This window comes from Drosophila takahashii, chromosome 3R, assembly GCF_030179915.1.
Source record: "Drosophila takahashii strain IR98-3 E-12201 chromosome 3R, DtakHiC1v2, whole genome shotgun sequence".
In the NCBI taxonomy this organism is placed as follows: domain Eukaryota; kingdom Metazoa; phylum Arthropoda; class Insecta; order Diptera; family Drosophilidae; genus Drosophila; species Drosophila takahashii.
Window position 1 is genome coordinate 10,508,653 of NC_091681.1, and position 19,823 is coordinate 10,528,475.

Genomic DNA, 19,823 nt, shown 5'->3' on the forward strand with positions numbered 1-19,823 from the left:
AGACATTTTACCTATTGTAAATACAAAATGCAAACAAAATTATCTTAATTTTCCCACTTCTTAATTCATTTTAATTGTTGTGTGTTCTTCGTAGTTTGGTTTTTGTCCCTTTAACTTGTAGTACACTCTGTAATTGTTGCTTATTTTAGTTTCAGTACCTTTGAATGTTTCATTTTATTTTATTATGATTTTTTTAATGCTTTTTGTATTTTTATTTTGCCATCGACATTAAAATTTGTAAACTTTAGTGGGTGAAAACTAACGGCGAACATCAAAGAATTTGAACAAAACTAAACTGCAAGGATTTCGCGAGTGAAATGTACTTCAAAAATTATTTGTATTTCCCGACATCTAAGAAGGGGTTTTTCTGTATATTTTCCGTGCCTCAACAAACATTATTGTATCATATGAAAAAAAGTAAGCGACCACAAAAGCAAAGCCAACAACATCCAACATGCTGAAAGTATTTTAGCTCCTCTTTTATCCTAAGCGTCATGCCAAATCAATCATCTATACCTACTGCATATATAATATGTTACCCAGAGCCACCCGCAAACACAAACACACATATAAAGCTAAATAGCTATTTGTAAAAACCATACATAAATATACAACACTCACACACCCCCATAAGCAAACATTTATTTCAAAATTAACCCAAAAAAGCAACTTTCTGGAATGTTATTATAATGCATAATTAATTTTCAATTTTACTAAAATTCGATAAAACAAAAAAAAAAAAAACAAACTGCAAATGCAAATTGGTAATGCTAAGAACCAAAAACAACCAAACAAACCAACAAATTATGTCCCATCTTATCCAGCCTTCTTTATTATCCCTTCTATTATGCTCTACTCCATACAGTTAACGATTTGGCAACGCAACGTACTATAACTAATTATGATCCCAGACGTCGCCTTCGCACGACTTTGTCTGGCCCAACGAAACTATCAGCTGCCCATAGTAATCAGAATCTGAACGGATATGTTCTGGCCGATAGTAGTAGTAGTTGCCCCACAGTACCCCAATAACCAATGATCGATTGCATTGAATTGACTTGCATTGAACTGAATTGAATTGAATTGAATTGAATTGATTGACTTGCATACCTCAAAATTCCTCAAACAAACCAAACGAAAAGCAAAACCGAAAACATGTTTGTTGTTGGGCGAAAGAAACAATCTTCTAATAACCATAAATAATAAGCAGAGTACAGAGTACAAAAAACCTGATGAAAAAAAAACAAAGATTTCAAATCAGAAACCTACAAAAGACAACTTTTAATTTTTGCGTTTAATAATTTACCTACTAAAAGTACAGAATTTATATGCCAAATTATAATTAAAAATCCCGAACAAAATTTATGAAATTTTAACGAGCATGAGGTAAGTTCTGTTGCGCCTAATTGGTTTCTTTCTTTTAATTATGATTTAGTTATGATTTATTTATTATACGTTCATTATGTAACACCTTTGTTTTAACCACATTTACCACACCAAACACATGAAACAAAAGAACACGAAAACATACAATCCTGCACGCAAAGCTAAACGCTACTGTACCAAGAAGATAAATTAAATACGGAAAAAGCTTAGGATACTACGCGTAATCGCCAGTGCTATTGTTACCACCCTTTCGACTGACTTCTTCCAAAAACCCACTAAAACTCACCACCTCACCCAAACCAAATCGAAATTTTCGCACTGTTATCATGGTTTTAAATAAGTCAAAACTAACGACCATTTTTGCACATTTCCCCAGATGATGTTATTGCCGCCGATGATGAATCCCACTGGCAGCATCGGGTCAGCTCTGGTTTCGATCGTCTGGTGGCCTTCGCCAGTACGGAATTGGATAAAACCAGGCGGAGCATCGATGGCGATACGGTGCCGGCTTCGATTAGTTGCAACACTTCGCCGGACTCAGGCATTACGCACAGCAGCAGCAACTCGGATGCGGTGCGCACGTTTTTGTCCACCTCGTCCAGCTCTTCTCAACTGGAGCTGCCCATTGGAAGCGGCGGTAGCAGCAGCAACAGCCTGTACAACCACCATAGCCAGCAAAACAACATCAGCAGCGGCAGTGGGGGCAGCAGTCAACAGCAGCAGCAACAGCAACAGTTGCAGGCGCAGCACCAACAGCAGCAACATCACCTGTCCGATCACCTAAGCGATAGTAGCATCAAATCCTCTGCCTCCTCTTCTCTGCATGCTGGTAGTTCCCTGAAGACCGTATCGCCGGTGGATCCCAGTGCCATCGAGTCGCCGCCGCTCAGCGACGTTGGATTGCCCAGAACACCGAGTCCCAGTGCAGCCAGTGTGGCCACTCCACCTTTGGCCAGTGGACCAATACTGTCTGGGGATTTGGGTGGGATACCGCTGAAGTACCAGCGTAAATCGAAGGGCAGTTCGGAGAAGCACTACAAAAAGAAATTCTGCGAAAGGAACTGGGAGTACGACTGCGACGAGCTGCTGGCCTACTCCAACTCAAGTGCACCACCCACGGCAGCAGATGCGGCGGGAAATGGTCCACCCAACTTGGCGGCTCCCAATAATGTGGTGGGCGCGACTGCGCCACTTGTAGGAAAATCTGGAAAGTCACCCAAAGAAAAATCATCTCCCCACCATAGTGGATTTAATCATCAGCAGCAGCAGCACCATCACAAATCCTCCAAATTCCGGCCAAAGGGCAAGGACTGGGACTGGTCAATGGACAGTCGCAGCCAAACGGGCGATCTGCTGCCCCCGAACAACAACATGAACATTAACAACAACTCAACCACCACAACGAGTAATTAATTTAGTAAACTAATTTAGTTCAATTTGCTGAAGAACGGAGAGATATCCAGAAAAGTATGCAATGCTTTAATGCTTTTTAGCCAGATTATTTGTAAATGGATCGCGAAGAATCCTGTGAATTATAATGTATTTGATGAAGATTTTTTGTAATTTTAACTAAATGAATTGTGTATGCATAGCTAACTTATTGTATAGCCCAGCTCTTAAATTGCCTTGTTTTATTTGATTATTTCTATCCACAAGCTCTTTTGTCACCAGTGTGTTTTTATTTCATTGATAATTCTAATTAGACTAGGCAAGTTTTTCGTATTTCTTTATAAGGTTGAACCAGAAAAACCCAACTCCTGATGAACAATGTTACTGACTTCTTTGTACCGATTACCAATTATTATGATTATGTATTTAATTCGAATTATTGTTTAATTACGTTTGCCCATAAGTTGAGTGTTTTGTCTTTTTTATTTTGGAAATAAAACTAAAATAATTTCACCGATTTCGTTTTGTTCGTTACTTTTCTTATTTTTCTGACTTGGTTTAATTAAATTGTTTTAAGGGATCTGCTGTTACAGTTTCGCCACGTTGAATTGGGACCAACCCTCAAATTCTAAGCCCGTTCCTGTTTTCAAGACGACGGAGATGGATTGAAAGTAAATTGCTTCCATTATTCGAATGTATATAAGGATTCAAAAGTCGATGTTGCTAAAATTTTACTTTACTTTTAGAGATAACATTTCAATATTTGAACAGCACGTTTACGAAATATATCCAAATATGGCACAAACGATTTACATTTTTTTAATTATAAATTTATAGGCGTTTTTTATTTACATATGATTTTTTATTTTCGCTCGCATATAGGAACATACGTATTTGATGTACTGAGTGTGCTCAAATAGCAAGCAGATGATATACAAATACTTTAACAAATTAATCGCAAAACAATAAATCTAAACTGAAGTAGAGGAAATTAGATAACGTATACAAGCAACATGCATTCGCAACCGCAGCAGCAGCAAAAGAAACAGAACAACAAGTAACCTTATAAATTAATGAATTTTCCACCTCAGCGAGATAAACAACAATTTTATAAATTATATTATATTATAGCAGGCATATACAAAATATATACATATATATTATATACGAGCGAGCAGTGTGGGAGCTAAAAATATCAGGAAACCAATTAAACCGAAAATAAAGAAATAAATGATTTACAAGCATTTAAAAACCAGCATAAACGACAAATATTTAGCAAAACATAAAGAACTATAAAACTTATATGATTAACAGTACTTATAGCGAATAAAGGGAATTTCAAATGTGCTATTAGCGTAGTGAGTAATACGAGTAATAAATGAGAAAATAAAATAATAACTATATTAATGAAACAAGTATGTATGTACATCAAGGCGCAAAATGATTTTTATACGTAAAATATTATACTGATTCCGAGATAAATCGGAAACGAATGTGGCGCAATAAACCAGAGTTGTAGCAAATGAAATATTATTTTGGCGCTATTAAAAATAATGACATGTAAAATGCATATAAAATAAAATATTATTAAATAGTTAAATTTACATGTAAAATTCATAAAATAATAAACGAATAACGTAAAAGTAACATTTTCGTGGAAAAGAATGACGGAAAAAAACATTAAATGAGCACACACGCATATTAAAATAAAAAGTATTATTATGTATATTTAACAAATATTAATTGCATATTATTATTTTAAACTTAAACGTTTAATAAAAAATATTAAAATATAATTAAAACAAATGTTTTTTATTGAACATGGTTTGAATTTGCAGGCTAACTTCAAAGAGCATATAAAGTTTATACAGAATAAATGGTCCGTCAGAATTTTCTTCTAAAACGTCATCGCAACGTTTTATTCTGTACTGGATAAATATTTGAACAAGTTCAAAATTTGTTCGAAAAACCAGACCCAAACAAGCTGGAATAATATCATAATCATAAATTTCGCTTTCCTGTGAGAAATAATATTACTAATATAATCTTAGAATTATCAACCCCATAAACCAGTTTTCCCCGTGGTCACTGCTTCATTTATTGTGCCTGAAAAAAGAATGATCAGCTTGCCATAGCTGCCGTTATATAATGGACCTTACACCTTTTAACGCTGGGAATTAAGTAACATATTCAGGAATCAAGAAAATTTCCTATTATAATTATAATAATCAATTATAATTGATAAGCTGAACGAGAATTAAAATTTCCTGCCGCTGAAGAAGTGAAAGATAAGAAATGGTTGCAACATCTCATCGCCCACTTATAATCTCTCCAAACCAATAAATCCGCTTATTTTTCGTTTCTGTTATCTGTATTTTATGTCATTCAAATATCTTATAAAAAAGTACAGTTTTGGTTCGTTTAACTTTAATGCATTGTTTCTGTATAATTGCATATATCTCATCTAAAGTGTTCCCGGTGACAATATGTTTATATTATTTTCCATACTTAGGTCTATTGCTAGTTTTACTGGTATATTGTTGTTTGTTGTTCAAAGCGTACTGCGGGGTAATTGGCGCTGCTTAAAAATAAATAATCGTTAATTTTTTTTGCTTTTTATTTTAGAATTTAGCTGACAATGTTTACTTTAGGCTATGGGTGCAGTTCTGGTTATTGTATTATTTTCTTGTTGACTATATATGAATAATTGGTTGAATCTGAGGTTCTAACAAATTCATTTGATTCCCTATCCTTGCTTGTTGTAAATGAGTGTATATTTAATTATACTCGTATAACGTTCTATTAATCTATTTATGTGTGTATACGTAGCTAATTTTTTCTTTGTTTTTTAATGCATTTTGTATGTTTGTATGAATATTTTTTGTTGTGGTATATATTTGTTTTACAATAAAGCCTGAGGCACAATTATGATTTATTTTCTTTACATTTTTTAAAAACGTGTTCTGCTGTTTCAGGAGCGGAATCATTTGTTTTAGAACAAAAATAGGTTCGGGTTTGTGTTTTACTTTGTTTTACAAACAAACTAACATTCATTTGCAATGTGAACTATTAATAAAAAGGGTTTAGAGCTAAACTTTGTTCAAAGCGCTAGAAAGAAACTAAAGACTCTGGTAGACTGGGCACAAGAAACGAAATTACAACTAGAAATTCAGGCATTAGAAAACTTGAATTGTAGACATCGTACAAAATCCATTGATAGCACAACTAAAGTAACTTACGCAGATCGGACAGACCAAGCGTGAGTTAAACAAAAATAATAAACAGGTATAACAAACAAACACTTACAACTAATCGAAGAATTAAAAGCTTTTAAGATAGACAGATAAAGATAGAGTCTAACAAATAGAATATGCAGATCGGGGCTGGTTAGTAAAATCGAAGGACTACGCCCAGGAGGCCAATAAATGGATGAACAATTGACGAAGCTCGTTATTCTCGATACCTTACAACACCATACAAACACACAATTAAATTTGACAATTTTGAACTGAGACTGGTTCGCTGCGACCCCCTTTAAAATCCGTGTGGAAATCCCTCTAGAAATATATATATATATTCTTATATATGTACAATCGAGGGTCGCAGGAAGACAAACTCGTCGAGCGCCGAGGTTTAGTTCTATAGTTCTAGATGTACATTCGTTTACAGTTACATTTTGTAAATTTGTTTTCGTTTTTAAAACCGCTGCACACGTTTCCTTCATTCAGACTTTAAGTTCGTTTCATTTGTAATGTTGTTCAACAATAAAACTTTGTAACTACATACATCAAGGGCACCCACTATCGTCTTCTGTGTGTTTATGTTAATGCTTAGTAATTTTAACAATTTGCCAATAGCATGCATACAACGAGGGCCTGAGGGTAATGTTAGATTACTCGAGTCGGCTCAAGCGTATACCTCTAATGCTGTTGGACACTTCTTGAAACCGGTTAGAGGCACAGTTAAGCTGTTGATTAGTTTAGACAGAGGGAAGATAGGATTTTGTTGGATTTTACTTAGCTAGCGAGTGGCACGAAGAGAAAGCTCGTGTGTGGAGGACTACATTTACACATGCTGTTGTTCCAGTACCTGAATCATATCGAATATCAGTTGAGAAAACTTTTTAAAACATATTTTTTGTCTACATTTTTTTAAAATTTCAAATTACTTTCGAATTTTTATACAATTAAAGGCAATACAAATTTAGAAGTTGTGCCCAACTGATGTCCTACATACTCAGATCAGGAACAATGACTATGGACTTAACAGATAACACACAACAAAACTAACGAGACGTCAATACGGCAGAAAGGATGTATGTAAAAAGAGGCTCTACAATTGGTCCACATGCTGCAGCAGGCAGGCCACCACATTGGCATCCTCCTTTTCAGCAGACTGGACTTCCTCCACCTCATCCGCATCTTGCCGTTCTGATATTTTAATCTCCTCCCGAGCTTTCTCTTCATGCAAATTCTAAAAGTCGTCGAGAATGCCTGTGACACCGATCATCGCTTCGACCACGTCGGCACTGCTTGGCGCACTGTCATCGATGAGGGTGTCCGTGCTTAGAGCCAAAGTAGGATCCGTAGCACCCGCTGCGCCCGCTGCAAAGGCCGACGAAGGTAAACTATCGATGGTGTTGCCATTGATCAGGAAATCGCGGTGCACTTCGGCAGGACTGTAGCGGAAACGCTGTGTGGCAATCGGTGTCGTTGGCATGGACTTTGATATGTCCAGTGGATTGCGGGCACTGTAAGAATGTGCGCCATAACCCAACTGACCCGTACTATTGCCCGTAGATCCTTCCCAGTTGAACGAGTCCGAGATGGTGAAAAATCCATTTCCAGCTCCGCAACTGCCATTTCCATTTCCTATTCCCAGAACTCCTCCTCCGCCGGCTGTCGCTCCTGCTCCACCATTTAAGGATGTGAGGCCGGTTTGCTGCTGGTGGGGCAGCGGAGTTGAGGGCACCGATCGCGAAACTATTCCGGCAGAGCCGCCGCTGCTGTAGCCAGAAGATGAGCCCGCCGAGGAGCTGCACGTCGTGGCCGTCTGTTGCGTCATGCTACCGAACTTTCTGTTGAAATTGGGGGAGAGCAGCGAACTAACACCCACCTCCTCGTACAGCAATCCTGTATCGTTAAGCGGCGCAGACTGCTGACTATTGCTGTTCTCCGAGTAAAAATTTAAGCTAGGCGACTGTTGGCTGGTCCTCCGTTGCAGTTGGGACAAGGGCACCGATTGTGAGCGCTGCATCTCCGAAGTATCTAGTTCATTGGCTCCCGTGAGCGCCAGACTAGTCTCCAGATCCATTGAGTTCTGGTTAACCAGCGGATCGGCACTGTGGCTGCTGTCTGCAAACGTATTCCCGCCTCCCAACGACCAGTTTCCACCGCCCCATTGCTGGAGAATCGATGGACTCGGCGGAGCGGAGGCAGACGTGCTTGTGGGATAGCTGAACACGTAGCCGCGACCCTTGCGATGGGCGCCGATCATGGGATCACGGTTGTCGCAGTCCAGGGATTGTTGCTTGCTCAACAAGTTTGGTCTTTGCCTCATCCTAGTCAAGCCCGGACTGGCGAAGCAATTCTGGCTGGGATTCGCCGTTCCTGCGACTGCCGTCGTCGCCACTGATCCATTGGTATTCGGGGAGATGGGCAGGAAAATGCAGTTCTTGTTGCTGCCATTGCTGGAGGCGTTGCTCAAGCTGATTTTTCTCTTGTTGTTGCTGATAATGGGCAGCTGCTTGGAACGCTGCAGTGGCTGCTGCAGGTTCTGCTGCTGGTGCTGCTGTTGATGCTTTTTTGACATTAGGGCCAGAGACGCTGAGGCAGAACCCACGGCAGCCTGTCCGTGCAGCAGCGAAGGCGCTGGCACCGGCGCCAGCATCGCTGCTGCAGCGGCGACGACAGCGGCTCCGCGTCCGGGAGCAGGCATCGCCTCCGGCGCGGAGCCCATCGTCGTTGGCTCTTGTGGATTCCGGTTCTGTTCGGCAGCATCCAAGGAATTCAGTTGTTTTTCCTCAGCGTCTCCCATCTGAAAATATTGGAGCAGCTCGTTGTCGGGCTCCTCGGAGTTCTCTTCATCCTCGCCAGGCAGAAAGTAGTCATCCAGCTCATGCTTGTCCATGTTGCAGATGCTGATCACTCGCTCTCTGGGCAATCCCAGATTTTCGGGCAAACCGGAGTCTTCAGTGGCCGCTGCCAAAGCGGCATTCTCCGCTGCCATCAAACGCTTGGCCCTCAGAATCATCATCTGGTTTCGCGAGGCTACTTTGGGAGTGGTGTCCACGCTGCTTGACGGGCTCACCGAACTGGCATTCATCATTTGCGAGGGCGGGCCCATGGAAAGTCCGGGTCCCGGAACTGGGGAACTACCAGAGTTTGGTGGCGGGGGCGTGGCCGAGGTGGTGGTGATTGTTGGTGGAACCAGCAGACCACCACCGCCCGTTGTCCCGCTGCTTGGCGAATTCGCCCAGAAGCCTTTAGTCTGCTGCGCCTTCAATACCTTTTTGCAGAAAATGTTTGATGTGTAGTCCTCCACCTCGTCCTTGATGACTATGCCCGTGGGCGAGGCCTCCTGCTGGGTGAGCACAACGGCAGGCGAGCCCATCTCCAGGATTTTGGGAGTGAGGTTGCGCACAGCGCTGCTGCTTCGCTGATCCGTGGCCAGGTTCATGGGCGTTACCTGTTGCAGGTAGCCCAAAGGCGGCTGCTGGTGCTGAATGGGTGAGTCTATGATCTCCTGTTTGATTTTCAGCAGCTGCTCGTCGCTGGCCTCCTGGCTGCTGCCCGCATCCTGACCAGTCACTAATTGATTGCAGCTGGATTCCGAAGATGTGGAGCCCTTGCGCTTCTTTTTGCGTCGCTTCTTCAGAGGGCCAATATCCTAAAAAGGGTTAAAAATCAGTTAGAAATCACTGGATCAGAGACAATCCGAAACTTACTGCCAAAACCCTCTTTTCCTTGGGTTCCCGGGGTGTGTATTTCTTTGCCGAAACTGTTGCATTGTTGCTCCTGATACGGGAGCTTAGGTCCGCCACGCTTTCTAGCTTAGTGTTTAGCAGCTTCTCTGCCCAGCTGCGAACCACATCCCAGCATTCCGACTCGGAACCTGTCGTCGCCAATCCACCTAAACTAGGGGAGTTGGTCGGGTGACTGGAGTCAGCCGGGCTCTCGCCCGCTATTACCTGCTCCGTCTTGCACAGCTGAGGGAGTTGTGGAGGCGTCAGCTTGGTGGTCTTTCGCATGGCCGCATAGCAGTAGCGCGAGTTGCCCCGCGTTCCGAGTCTGCGAGGACGCACGCCTGGAAAGACCTGCTTCATCACCTTACCGAAATCTGCCGTGGAAAGCGGCTTTATGCTGAGGCGTTCGCAATAAACTCTATATAAAGGGAAAATAATAAAATTAGAATTATTTTTGTAGGATTAGGTTTAAACCTATCTATGGATGAAGCCTTTTTTTACAATTTAAGAGTATTATTATTAATTCGGTGGCAATTTGGATGAAATATATATATCTAGCGCTCTGGATATTTATATTTTTAAATGCCTAGGTTAACAATTGATCAAATAGCCTAAACTCAAATTGCCTAAACTGAAACCACGATATTCGTTTAGTCTTTGTACCAGGCAAAAATGAAACTTTCACTTTCTTCTTAACAATTTTTTAGCAGTAGATTTTTCAGACTCCAAAAGAATCTTTTTCTAAGAACACTCACATGTAATCGTTGTACACATCTTGCTTGGGTATGGACACCTGCGCATCATGCTCCAGATGGGAACGCACCCAATTGATGGTGTGGTTAATCTCCGAGCGTGTTCCCAGCGGATTCTGTGGCTGCCTCAAGGGATCTGTGTCCGCACACTCGCCGGGCAATCGAAGATACAGGAATAGCTTCTCAATAGGCTTCAATCCCGAGACACGCTCAAGGATCTGCGAGATCTGCAGCTTGGCATTGTCGCTGAAGGGGAAGAACCAGAAGAATTAGAAGGGGAAGCTCAAATGAATGCAGCAATACTCACTCCAAGCTGGCCTCAATCACCTGCTGCACCCTTCGCATCTTCTCCTCGCTGGGCACTGCCGTTCCCGCTGAGCCGGAGCTGCCCAGGGCATTCATCACATTTTCGGCAATGGTGGAGTTGATCACTCCGCTGGCCGCTGGCACGGCATCATTGGGATGCCGCTGGCCTGCTATTGCGGGTGCCGCGGGAGCAGCTGTCGCTGGACTTGTGGTGACTGGTACTCCTGATACCGCTCCCGTGGCTCCGCCCATGGCGTGCATGATCTTGCCCAGGCCCAGTTGCTGGGCCGTGCTAAAGTTGAAGGCATTGGCGAAGGCCAGTCCGGCGGCAGCGTTTCCAGCTGCCGTCGCGAAGGGATTCGGGGTGAGCACGGAAGTGGAGACACCTCCACTACCGCCGGCGGCGGTATTGGGAAACGGAGGCGGCACAAAGCCGCTGGGCGTGGCTACAGGTACAGGTACATGGGGGTGGCTCGTGGGCGAGATCTGGGCGGCGGCAGGTGCTCCTGCTCCGCCAGGGCCCACAGGCGTAATGGTCAAGGGCGAACCCTTGGCATGGATAGCAGGTCCTTGGAATCGGTTTGCATTGTAGACTATATCAGCGGGCTGCAGGCTGCAGTTGCCATACGGATGGGCATTGGGTTTCTGGAGGGGAAGCGCTACGGGGATCGGTAGGGATGGTATGGGGATGGAATTGGTGGCTTGTGCTGATGCTGCTGGCGCCGCTGATTTCGTCCACTGCGCACCCAGCTGGCCGTGCTTCTCGGACATGTTAGGTGCTAGTGCTAGCGGCGCCTCCGTTTCCCTCCGCCTGCTGCTGCTCCTCTTCCTCTTCTGCTGCTGTTGTTGTGGTTTCTGGCCAAGATTAGGGCCGCTTCCGCTGGCTGGTTACGTAGGTGTGTTCGTGTCTGTGTGCTGGGCTGCGTGCGATTGAGTGTGTGCGCCTTAGGAGATGGAGATTGCCGAGTCGATAACTGGCGCGACGAACATTTCGACGGCTGCGACGGACGAAGATACGGATGCCAGATAATGTTGCTTTCCCATTTTCCCCTCGGGCGGGGGGCGCTGGGCGTGGGGCGTGGAAAGTGCGTGGCCTTCTCTACTGCCAACGAGCATGCGATTTTCCCAGATACGCACCGATCGAAGCGAAATAATCCATTTTTTTACAAGAGAGATAAGAAATATCTTGCGTTCTGCGTCTCGAAAAATATGCGACGTTGCCAGATCGTCGCGGTGCAAAATAGCCTTTTTTTGCCACGACTTTCAGATGTAAACACGGTGTTGTATTCGCCAATTTTTAATAGAAATCTAATATACTTGGCCCCAATTTGTCTGTAATTTTCTAGTTATATATATTTCAATTAGCGAATTAAGCATATAACTGCAAGTCAGCCTTTTTATGATCTTGCTGTTATCGTTTTCGTTACTGTCGGGGGTACCAATCCAATGAACTGGTTCATAACGAGCTAATAAATAATTTAAAATTAAATAATTATTTTACTAACATTATTTTAAAATTTAAAAGCTGGTTTACAAATTTCTACTAAGATTTTAAATTTTTATTATTTTTTCAGTATTTATCCACTGTCATAATTAAGGAACCTTTTTTTATAATAACATGCACTATTGCACTATTCAATTTATTACGTGTAAATAAAAATATACAAACTCATAATATTTTATTAAATGTATTATTGTGTGTGTATAACATCTTATAAAATTATAATTTGCATTCACCATGTTGCCCGGAACCAGTGAAAATAACCACTGTGCGTGCGAGTTTCGTTTCTGCATCCCTGGTAAAAAAAATGGCGATGCCTTTGCGTTTCTTTTTTCAGTCGCTTTACACAACACTTTAGCAACACAAATTTTAACACTAAAATACTGTACGAGCGGTTCTTTTAATTAAATTGCGAGCAGAAACCAAGGATGCGCGGCGACTTAACCCCACAGACGTGCCGGGTCTGCCTGGAGCCCAGTGCGCGACTGCAGCGCCTGGACGAATCCCGCGAAGAGGGCGAGGAGACGCCGAACGAGATGTTGATCCAACTCCTGGGTGCTTCGTACAGCAAGGTAAGTGCTCCTCCAACTTGGCTATATCGAACCGATAAGGAACCACCGTTTCCCCAGCTTAACGACAAGGAGCAGATTCCGGATGGCATCTGCAAGTCCTGCAAAGTGGAACTCAACATGGCCTATCAGTTCCGCGAGAAGGCGCTCCGCAAGCAGGCCGAGATCGAGGAATACTGCCGGGAACTGGGCCTGCTGGATGAGTCCGATGACATGATGATTAAGGAGGAGGATGGCATGCAGCTGCAATGCGACGATGAAATGTACATCCTGGAGGAAACCACCACCGGGGAGGAGGAGCAGCACGACGACAAGGGGCAGGAGGAGTACCTGGAGGTGGACGCCGGCGAGCAGCAGGAGTGCATGGGCGACACCATTGAGTACCTGGAGGACAACTACACCATCGATATGAACCCCGACCAGGCCGAGATCGTCCTGGAGGCCGAGAAGCAGTACGAGGAGACGCCCTCGCAGCAGCTGGCGCTCCAGGAGGCGGCCAAGGCCAGCCTGAAGGCCCGACGCGGTCGCGTCCGCCGTGGCTTGAACTCACTGACCACATCCGACGGCACCGAGAAGGGCGGCTACATCTGCGACGTCTGCGGCAACTTCTACGAGAAGCGCGGCCGGATGATGGAGCACCGGCGGCGCCACGATGCCATCTGCCAGTATGCCTGCGAGTAAGTAATTTAGTTTATTATAAAGCATTAGCACTTAAAGTATGATATTTTCTAAACAAATGTTGTATAGTCTTCATATAATATCTTTCAATACTCACTAAAACCTTTCAAGATTACCGAAGTAATACAAGTTTTATACTCTCTTACATTTACAGACTGTGCGATGCCAAGTTCCAGGTGCGCGAGCAGTTGAGGAAGCACATGTACTCCCACACGGGCAGCAAACCCTACAAATGCAGTTTCTGCAGCCGACAATTCTTCTACGAGAGTGTCCTAAAGTCCCATGAGAAGCAAGTATTACACTATGTTGATAAGTGGATTCCTTGATAACACCCTTGCTTATTTTCGTTTAGTGTTCACCGCGGCATTAAGCCCTACGTGTGCAAGGTGTGCGACAAAGCTTTCGCTTACGCTCACTCGCTGACCAAGCACGAGCTCATCCATACAGACATCAAGCTATACCGATGCGATTATTGCCACAAGGACTTCCGCCTGTTGCATCACATGCGCCAGCACGAGGAGACCAAGCTGCACCAGAACGCCGTGATGCTGGCCGAGAGTATGAAGATGGAAATGGTTGCCGTGGATGAGGATGCGCACGAGATCCGAATTCAAGCGCATTGACGCAATACAATTTAAAAAGATCTTTGTTTACTTTCTATATAACATATTACTGTATAATTCCCAAATATAACCCCACAAAACTTGTAGTCCTATTTTTAACGCTAGCTCATAGCTTTGGTTTTATGAACTTATTTCGTATGAAATAAAAGTTATTTTTGTTAGAAATTATGGGATATTTCTGATATAAAATTTAGAGAGTAAAATAACTAGTTTTATATTAAAATGTTATGATAAAATTTCATTCATTTTTAAGTAATCATAGTTTCAAACAACGCCTGTTTTCTTGTACGAATGTTAAATTTAAAGTAAAGTTTAAAGAAAACGGCCCTAAATTGTTTAAAACTATGATGAGTAAATGTTTAAAGTTTAAAGGTAGAAAAGTATGGAAATTCAGAGCTTAAATATTCAAGTACATATGTATGTAAACATGTACTTGAATATTTTTCGTAATTTACCTACATTTCTTTTGATCTGTGAGGAAAGACTTTGTACTTCCACAATAATGTTTCACATAATTTAATTTACCATAGGCTTTTAAAGGCCCATTTTGTTGATAATGGGCCAAAAAGAAGCTGCCAATCCAGTTGCCCAGGGAGCAAAAATCACAACGTTATTGAAGTGACGGGCAATATTTGTGTTTCCTTATTTGCACAATCAATGTTTGGGGCATGTGTGTGCGTGCGGGAGTTATGCTGAAAATTATGCAATAAATATGGGTGGCTACATGTCGCCGCGAGTAAATAAAACGAAATTGGAAAAAAACCCAATTTGCAGCGAGCGCATACAAAACACGAGCGAATGTACAATATCAAAGGAAGTTCCAAAATTACATGACTTGAATAAGTTTTTTTTTTATTGCCCGCTGTCTTCTTTTTTTCAGGTCCCCCGTGTATTTTACCACTTTAGTGCAAACAACAAAAAAGTTCTTATGGACACGCCAAATCCTTTTCGCACCCCGGGGTTTTGTGTATTTGATTACAGGGGTTTTACACTGAACAATATATTTTTAAGGAAATTTAAGTATAAATAATCAATTACACCTGAAAAGCTTAAAGTATTTAAAAATAATTCTTATAAAAGGAAATATCATTTATTAATCTGCAATATTTTTTTGTTCGTGCCAAATTTATTAAATATTTCTGGATTTTTCTGAGTGTCGGACATGGAGAGCTTAGGAGCAGGAGGAAAACCAATTCAAACAAATTTGCACGCGATTTGACATGTCGAATCCATAAAAGCGCTTCAAACGATTGGATTATGGGTGTGAACGCCGAGCCACAGCCACCGCCAGCCAAACTCAATTGCCAAATTGAGATTCGGCCCTTTTAAACTGATTACGAGCCAGTCCAGGCTATCAATTGCAAATTTATTTCCCCCCAAACCAACAGAAAAACCCTTTTCAGGAGCTCACCTCCGGCCTTGACCTGGCCGTGACTTTGCATTTGTGGAAATCGACTGCGAAAGTAGGGACTTGACTCATCACGCAAGTCCCGCCATCTTTTTTGTGGCAAACAAATCAGTAAGTTTACGAGCTGAATTGCAAATTCCGCATTGGCATTGGAAAATCTTCAAGACTTTTTGCTTGCGAAGCAGGTGGAAAAGTCAAAAAACTTTCTGTTCGCCAAGCCAACATTTCAATGACAAGAGCTCAAGATAAAACAGTAGAAGATCGCATGGGTCACACAAGTTAGGCAAAATAAATATTTAAGGAAATTCATATTGCTTTTAAAAACCCAAAGCAACTCGTTTAATCTCAGTTATTTCATCTCTCATTGATCTCAAATTATATTTCCTTAAGAATATATTTTAAAATTTTCCTTTACTTATATTATTTTTGTTAGGTTGATCTTTAATTTTTTTTTAATAGGCAAGTACTGTTTGCTTCATCCACTGAATCTCGGTGTGTTTGCGTGTCAATGTCAAGAGGCTTAGGCGAAAGTTGAGAAAACAACTCGGAGCCACTCGTCTTTATCTACAACTGTCTCTCGCTCCCATCAAATATTCTGCATAATTCATGTATTTTATTAAAAGAAAATGCAAAACCCAACCCCCTTTCAACCCCCCTTTTCAACCCACTCGTTTAAAAACTGGGGCGAGTGCTTGTCAAATGGCAGCTGTAAACTAAATGCTTTATATTCATTTATTCCGGAGCATAAACAATGTGAACATCCTCGACAAACCGGAAGACTTGATGAGCTCCTTGTGCCTGGATATATGTATATACGAATGTGGCGCAGTACAGAATGTGTGTGTAAGTTTGCATAATGTTGTGAATGCCATGGTTAATGCATGTGCAACAGGATGCTCTTCCATTTGCGGTTGCCTCATCTAAGGAAATTAGTTGCTCATAGTCGAAGCATCCGCCAGGGAAAGTAGATGAGAGTGAGAAAGCGACAGGGTAGTGGAATTTATTTACACAATGCTATGCAGAATAATATAATTCATTTATTTCGTTGGCGACTTAAATAATTTAATATATTGGACATAAACATAATACAGTTTATGGGTTGTTCAGGCGAAAGCAGTCAGCAAATAGTGAGAGTGATAGAGTGTTTAAAATGTTTTTTTTTTCTAATTTAAAAAGGGTACATCAGAAAGTATGTGACAGGTAGAACGGTATATATTTTTGAGGGTAAATTATATTTTATATGCTATGTCAACAAATTTTTGCAATCGGACTATTTATTAAAAAGTTATGAGCAAATGAGCAAATACAAATGTAATAAAGCCAATATTTTAAATATTGGACTTTGTAAAATTAGGAAATTAAACATTGTTCAGTCAATCAATTTAATATATGAACGACTTAAAAAAAAATTGATAAAATCGCTACTTTTCAAACATTTCTGAGTTTTTGAGTTGTTTTTTAAAAACTTTACATTTTTGGGTGATCTAATTTGTTATTTAATTTAGCTTTTAAAGCTTAGGTCATAAAACTTTCCACAATTCGCTGATCAATTAATCTAAATGCAATTAATGAATGTTTTATGTTCTAATCGCATCCCCTGACAAATTCCATACTTACGCCCTTCGAAGGGGAAACCCATTTAAATGCCGAGAAATCCCTTTCAATGTAGCGCAACATTCACGCTTGACAGCCACGCAAAAACAAGGCAGCAATCAACGGGGGAGGCGCTGAAAAGGAAAAGGGGGAGGGGGCGCCAGAGAGGATGCCCCATAAACCAGGCATGCCACCGCCAATCAATAAAACCCGAAACAACTGGCGCTCTGGAGCATCAAATATTTGTAGGTCTCGGCCAAAGTTAAGATGTGGAAAATCCCCCGAAAAAACAGTCGAACCATTAAAAGCAAACGCTGTGGAAAACGAAAACGAACGATGTTTCCTTCAAACGTGGCCCGACATTGGACGAGATTTGGCCGTAATAAACACAAACAAATGAAATAATTTCGACTGCAAACAAAAGGGCATAAATTTATATATATGTTTATGGGTGTATATATTATACTTGTTTCGGCCCAAGAATGCTTGATTCCCAAATATCTATATGTACGCGTATCTATGTATAATGTATAAGCGAAGGGGGCAGTGCGCATAGACAAGGGGCGTGGCAGGGGCGGACAGGCGGCGGCCTTGTCCAGTCCGCTTAGCCAAATTACGCATACGCACAGTTGTGCCGCTTGCGGGAGGCGCAATAATTCATGACACACGGCACTCGGCGCACGACTCACGGATAGGGATTCGGGACTAGGGATTCGGATGCAGACCCGGACCCGGACACAGCCCACGGATACGGCCTGCGATGAAGACATCGGCTACGTAAATTGGTTTAAGCTGACGGCAACGGACAGCCCACCCACTCTCCGCGCACCCAGCATACCAGGCATCCAGTGGCACACCGACTTTGACCTATTGCCCGACCACGCAAAACTTGCAGAGGAAGTGGGATCAGGAGCGAGGATACACGGGACAAAATTGGCATCTTGAACCATAAATATATTTTAAAATGTATTCCCATGGGACCTTTTTTTTTTTTGCATAGCTCATTTCTTTTCAATGAAAACATAGCCTTTAATCAGCATTTATAACAAAATACATTTTAGTTTTCGGGGTTTTATTAACACTGTTTTCCCTTTGTAAATGATAAATAATTAAATTTGTTTGGATAAAGTTCCGTTATATCCATTTTTTTCTTAAAACAGGGCGTTTCCCCTCCGTTCGATTTAAAATTATTTTCAATGGGTAAAAACGAAAATGAAATCAAGTTGATCCCGAAACATTATTTGCAGTGCAATCAAAAAATTTACATTTAATTTTATTGCTAAACAAAGTTATTAATTTATTAATCTAACCTAGTTTATATTTAACAAAAAGAAAAACTCATGGCTCTTATCCGTTAAACCAAGAAAATTTATTTTTGGAATTAGTAATTACAAGAAAGATATGGATTTTCATAACAACAGAAATATTAAACTCCTAAAAAACTATGATATTCTTTCTCTGTGTATCTAAGCAAACAAACGGGGCAAACGGGATCCTGTTGGGCTGCCCAAAAGGTTATGCCAAATTACGAGAATTTTTGAGGCTCAGCAATAACAGGCGCATCGCCCTGGCTTCTGGGAGGAATTCCGTCCCTCCCACTGGCACTCCCCATCACCACTTCCGTTTCAGCTCCTTCCTCTCTCTCGCTTTCTCCTCTTCAGATATAAATCATTTAAATTAACAACTTTTGGTTTATTAACAGAATTTATTGGCAGCAGTTTCTGCAGGCTCAGCGTGCCGTCCGCTATTGCTGTTCTTGTTGTTGTTGCCATTGAGGTGAACACGTTTTGGGTTTCCCGCCGAAAACGCCACCTTACTCCCAAGGATAACGGTCGGTTTGCTCGATGATTTGTTATTTGTTAGTGAAATGATAATAGCAACAAATGAGCTTTTATTGTTCCAATGACCGAGGCCTTAAAGCCGCGTCGTCATTGGCTTTCCGTTTCGATATAAATTCATGAAGGATAAGCCATTCAAAAGGGGATTTGCATAATTTGTTGCCGACTCCTGGACCCCCAATTTCCCATCACTTTTGCCACTTCTCTTGTTGCTCGCACAATACAACTCAAGTGAACAATGGGGCCACAATTACAAAAGTTCTACAGAATGACGACCGACCACACCATACGCTCAAAAACACACTGCAAATTTATCAACATCAAATAAAATGGAGAGTAATAATGAATTGTTTCCATTTTAACTTATTTTTGCTAATTGGAATGCTCGAAAACCTTGTAAATAAAATTTTAAAATGTTTTTGCAATGTAATTTTTTTTGGTTTTAAACAATATTGAGAGTGCTACGGGCAAACATTTATATATCTACAATTGTACATACCTAAAAACAATATCATAAGTATATAAAAAACTTCTGATCAGTTTCGTAGAATCGAATTATATCGAAATAAGAAATCTACACAATAACAGGTTGGAAGGTTGGAATATTTTTATCCTATCTAATATGGAGTCAAATGTACCATAAATTCAAATTTTTAAGTAATGTACATTTTTATTTTATGATAATTTTAATCACAGGAGTTTTAGAAGAACGTAATTCGTTTTTCCTAAGTGCACGTATTCTGATTCATTTCTACCGAAAGTCAATCCTGAATCCTTCAGGAAACTACGCTTCCTTTGCAGCTGCCTTTCGTTCAC

General features: G+C 41.5%; 3 protein-coding genes across 4 annotated transcripts in view; 2 read left to right on the forward strand and 1 right to left on the reverse strand.

The window, feature by feature from the left end:
- Nucleotides 1-3,292, forward strand: part of gpp (DOT1 like histone lysine methyltransferase grappa) — a 51,400-nt gene extending 48,108 nt beyond the window's left edge. Inside the window, exons 9-10 of one of the 2 annotated variants that reach the window (XR_011418956.1) lie at nt 866-1,386; nt 1,763-1,902. Coding sequence is in view for 1 of the 2 variants with exons in the window: in XM_017141989.3 (XP_016997478.2) it covers nt 1,763-2,799 (1,037 nt within the window). In the remaining variant the exon portion in view is untranslated. Of the gene's footprint in view, nt 1-865; nt 1,387-1,762 lie in introns of both variants that reach the window. The other variant, XM_017141989.3, reaches the window with a different exon arrangement.
- Nucleotides 3,293-5,605: 2,313 nt separating this feature from the next.
- On the reverse strand, nt 5,606-12,123 carry LOC108057654 (DNA-binding protein RFX7). The gene is made up of 4 exons (XM_017141991.3): nt 10,799-12,123; nt 10,495-10,737; nt 9,722-10,157; nt 5,606-9,663 (listed from the first exon to the last, which is right to left on the reverse strand). Exons 1-4 carry the CDS (start codon nt 11,566-11,568, stop codon nt 7,249-7,251), a joined length of 3,864 nt encoding a protein of 1,287 aa, XP_016997480.3. The 5' UTR covers nt 11,569-12,123; the 3' UTR covers nt 5,606-7,248.
- Nucleotides 12,124-12,607: 484 nt separating this feature from the next.
- Nucleotides 12,608-14,256, forward strand: Zif (Zinc-finger protein). Its single transcript, XM_017141963.3, has 4 exons — nt 12,608-12,870; nt 12,928-13,544; nt 13,700-13,834; nt 13,898-14,256. The coding sequence occupies exons 1-4, from the start codon at nt 12,727-12,729 to the stop codon at nt 14,166-14,168; spliced, it is 1,167 nt and encodes a 388-aa protein (XP_016997452.2). The 5' UTR covers nt 12,608-12,726; the 3' UTR covers nt 14,169-14,256.
- Nucleotides 14,257-19,823: the final 5,567 nt, after the last annotated feature.

Excerpts from the sequence above, each read along its gene's own strand:
- LOC108057654 (XM_017141991.3), bottom strand. The coding sequence starts at position 11,568 with ATGTCCGAGAAGCACGGCCAGCTGGGTGCGCAGTGGACGAAATCAGCG. Across the intron at positions 10,738-10,798 it reads GTGATTGAGGCCAGCTTGGA|CGACAATGCCAAGCTGCAGA; the intron begins GTGAGTATTGCT and ends CTTCCCCTTCAG. Across the intron at positions 10,158-10,494 it reads GATGTGTACAACGATTACAT|AGTTTATTGCGAACGCCTCA; the intron begins GTGAGTGTTCTT and ends CCCTTTATATAG.
- Zif (XM_017141963.3), top strand. The coding sequence starts at position 12,727 with ATGCGCGGCGACTTAACCCCACAGACGTGCCGGGTCTGCCTGGAGCCC. Across the intron at positions 12,871-12,927 it reads TGGGTGCTTCGTACAGCAAG|CTTAACGACAAGGAGCAGAT; the intron begins GTAAGTGCTCCT and ends CCGTTTCCCCAG. Across the intron at positions 13,545-13,699 it reads ATCTGCCAGTATGCCTGCGA|ACTGTGCGATGCCAAGTTCC; the intron begins GTAAGTAATTTA and ends TTACATTTACAG.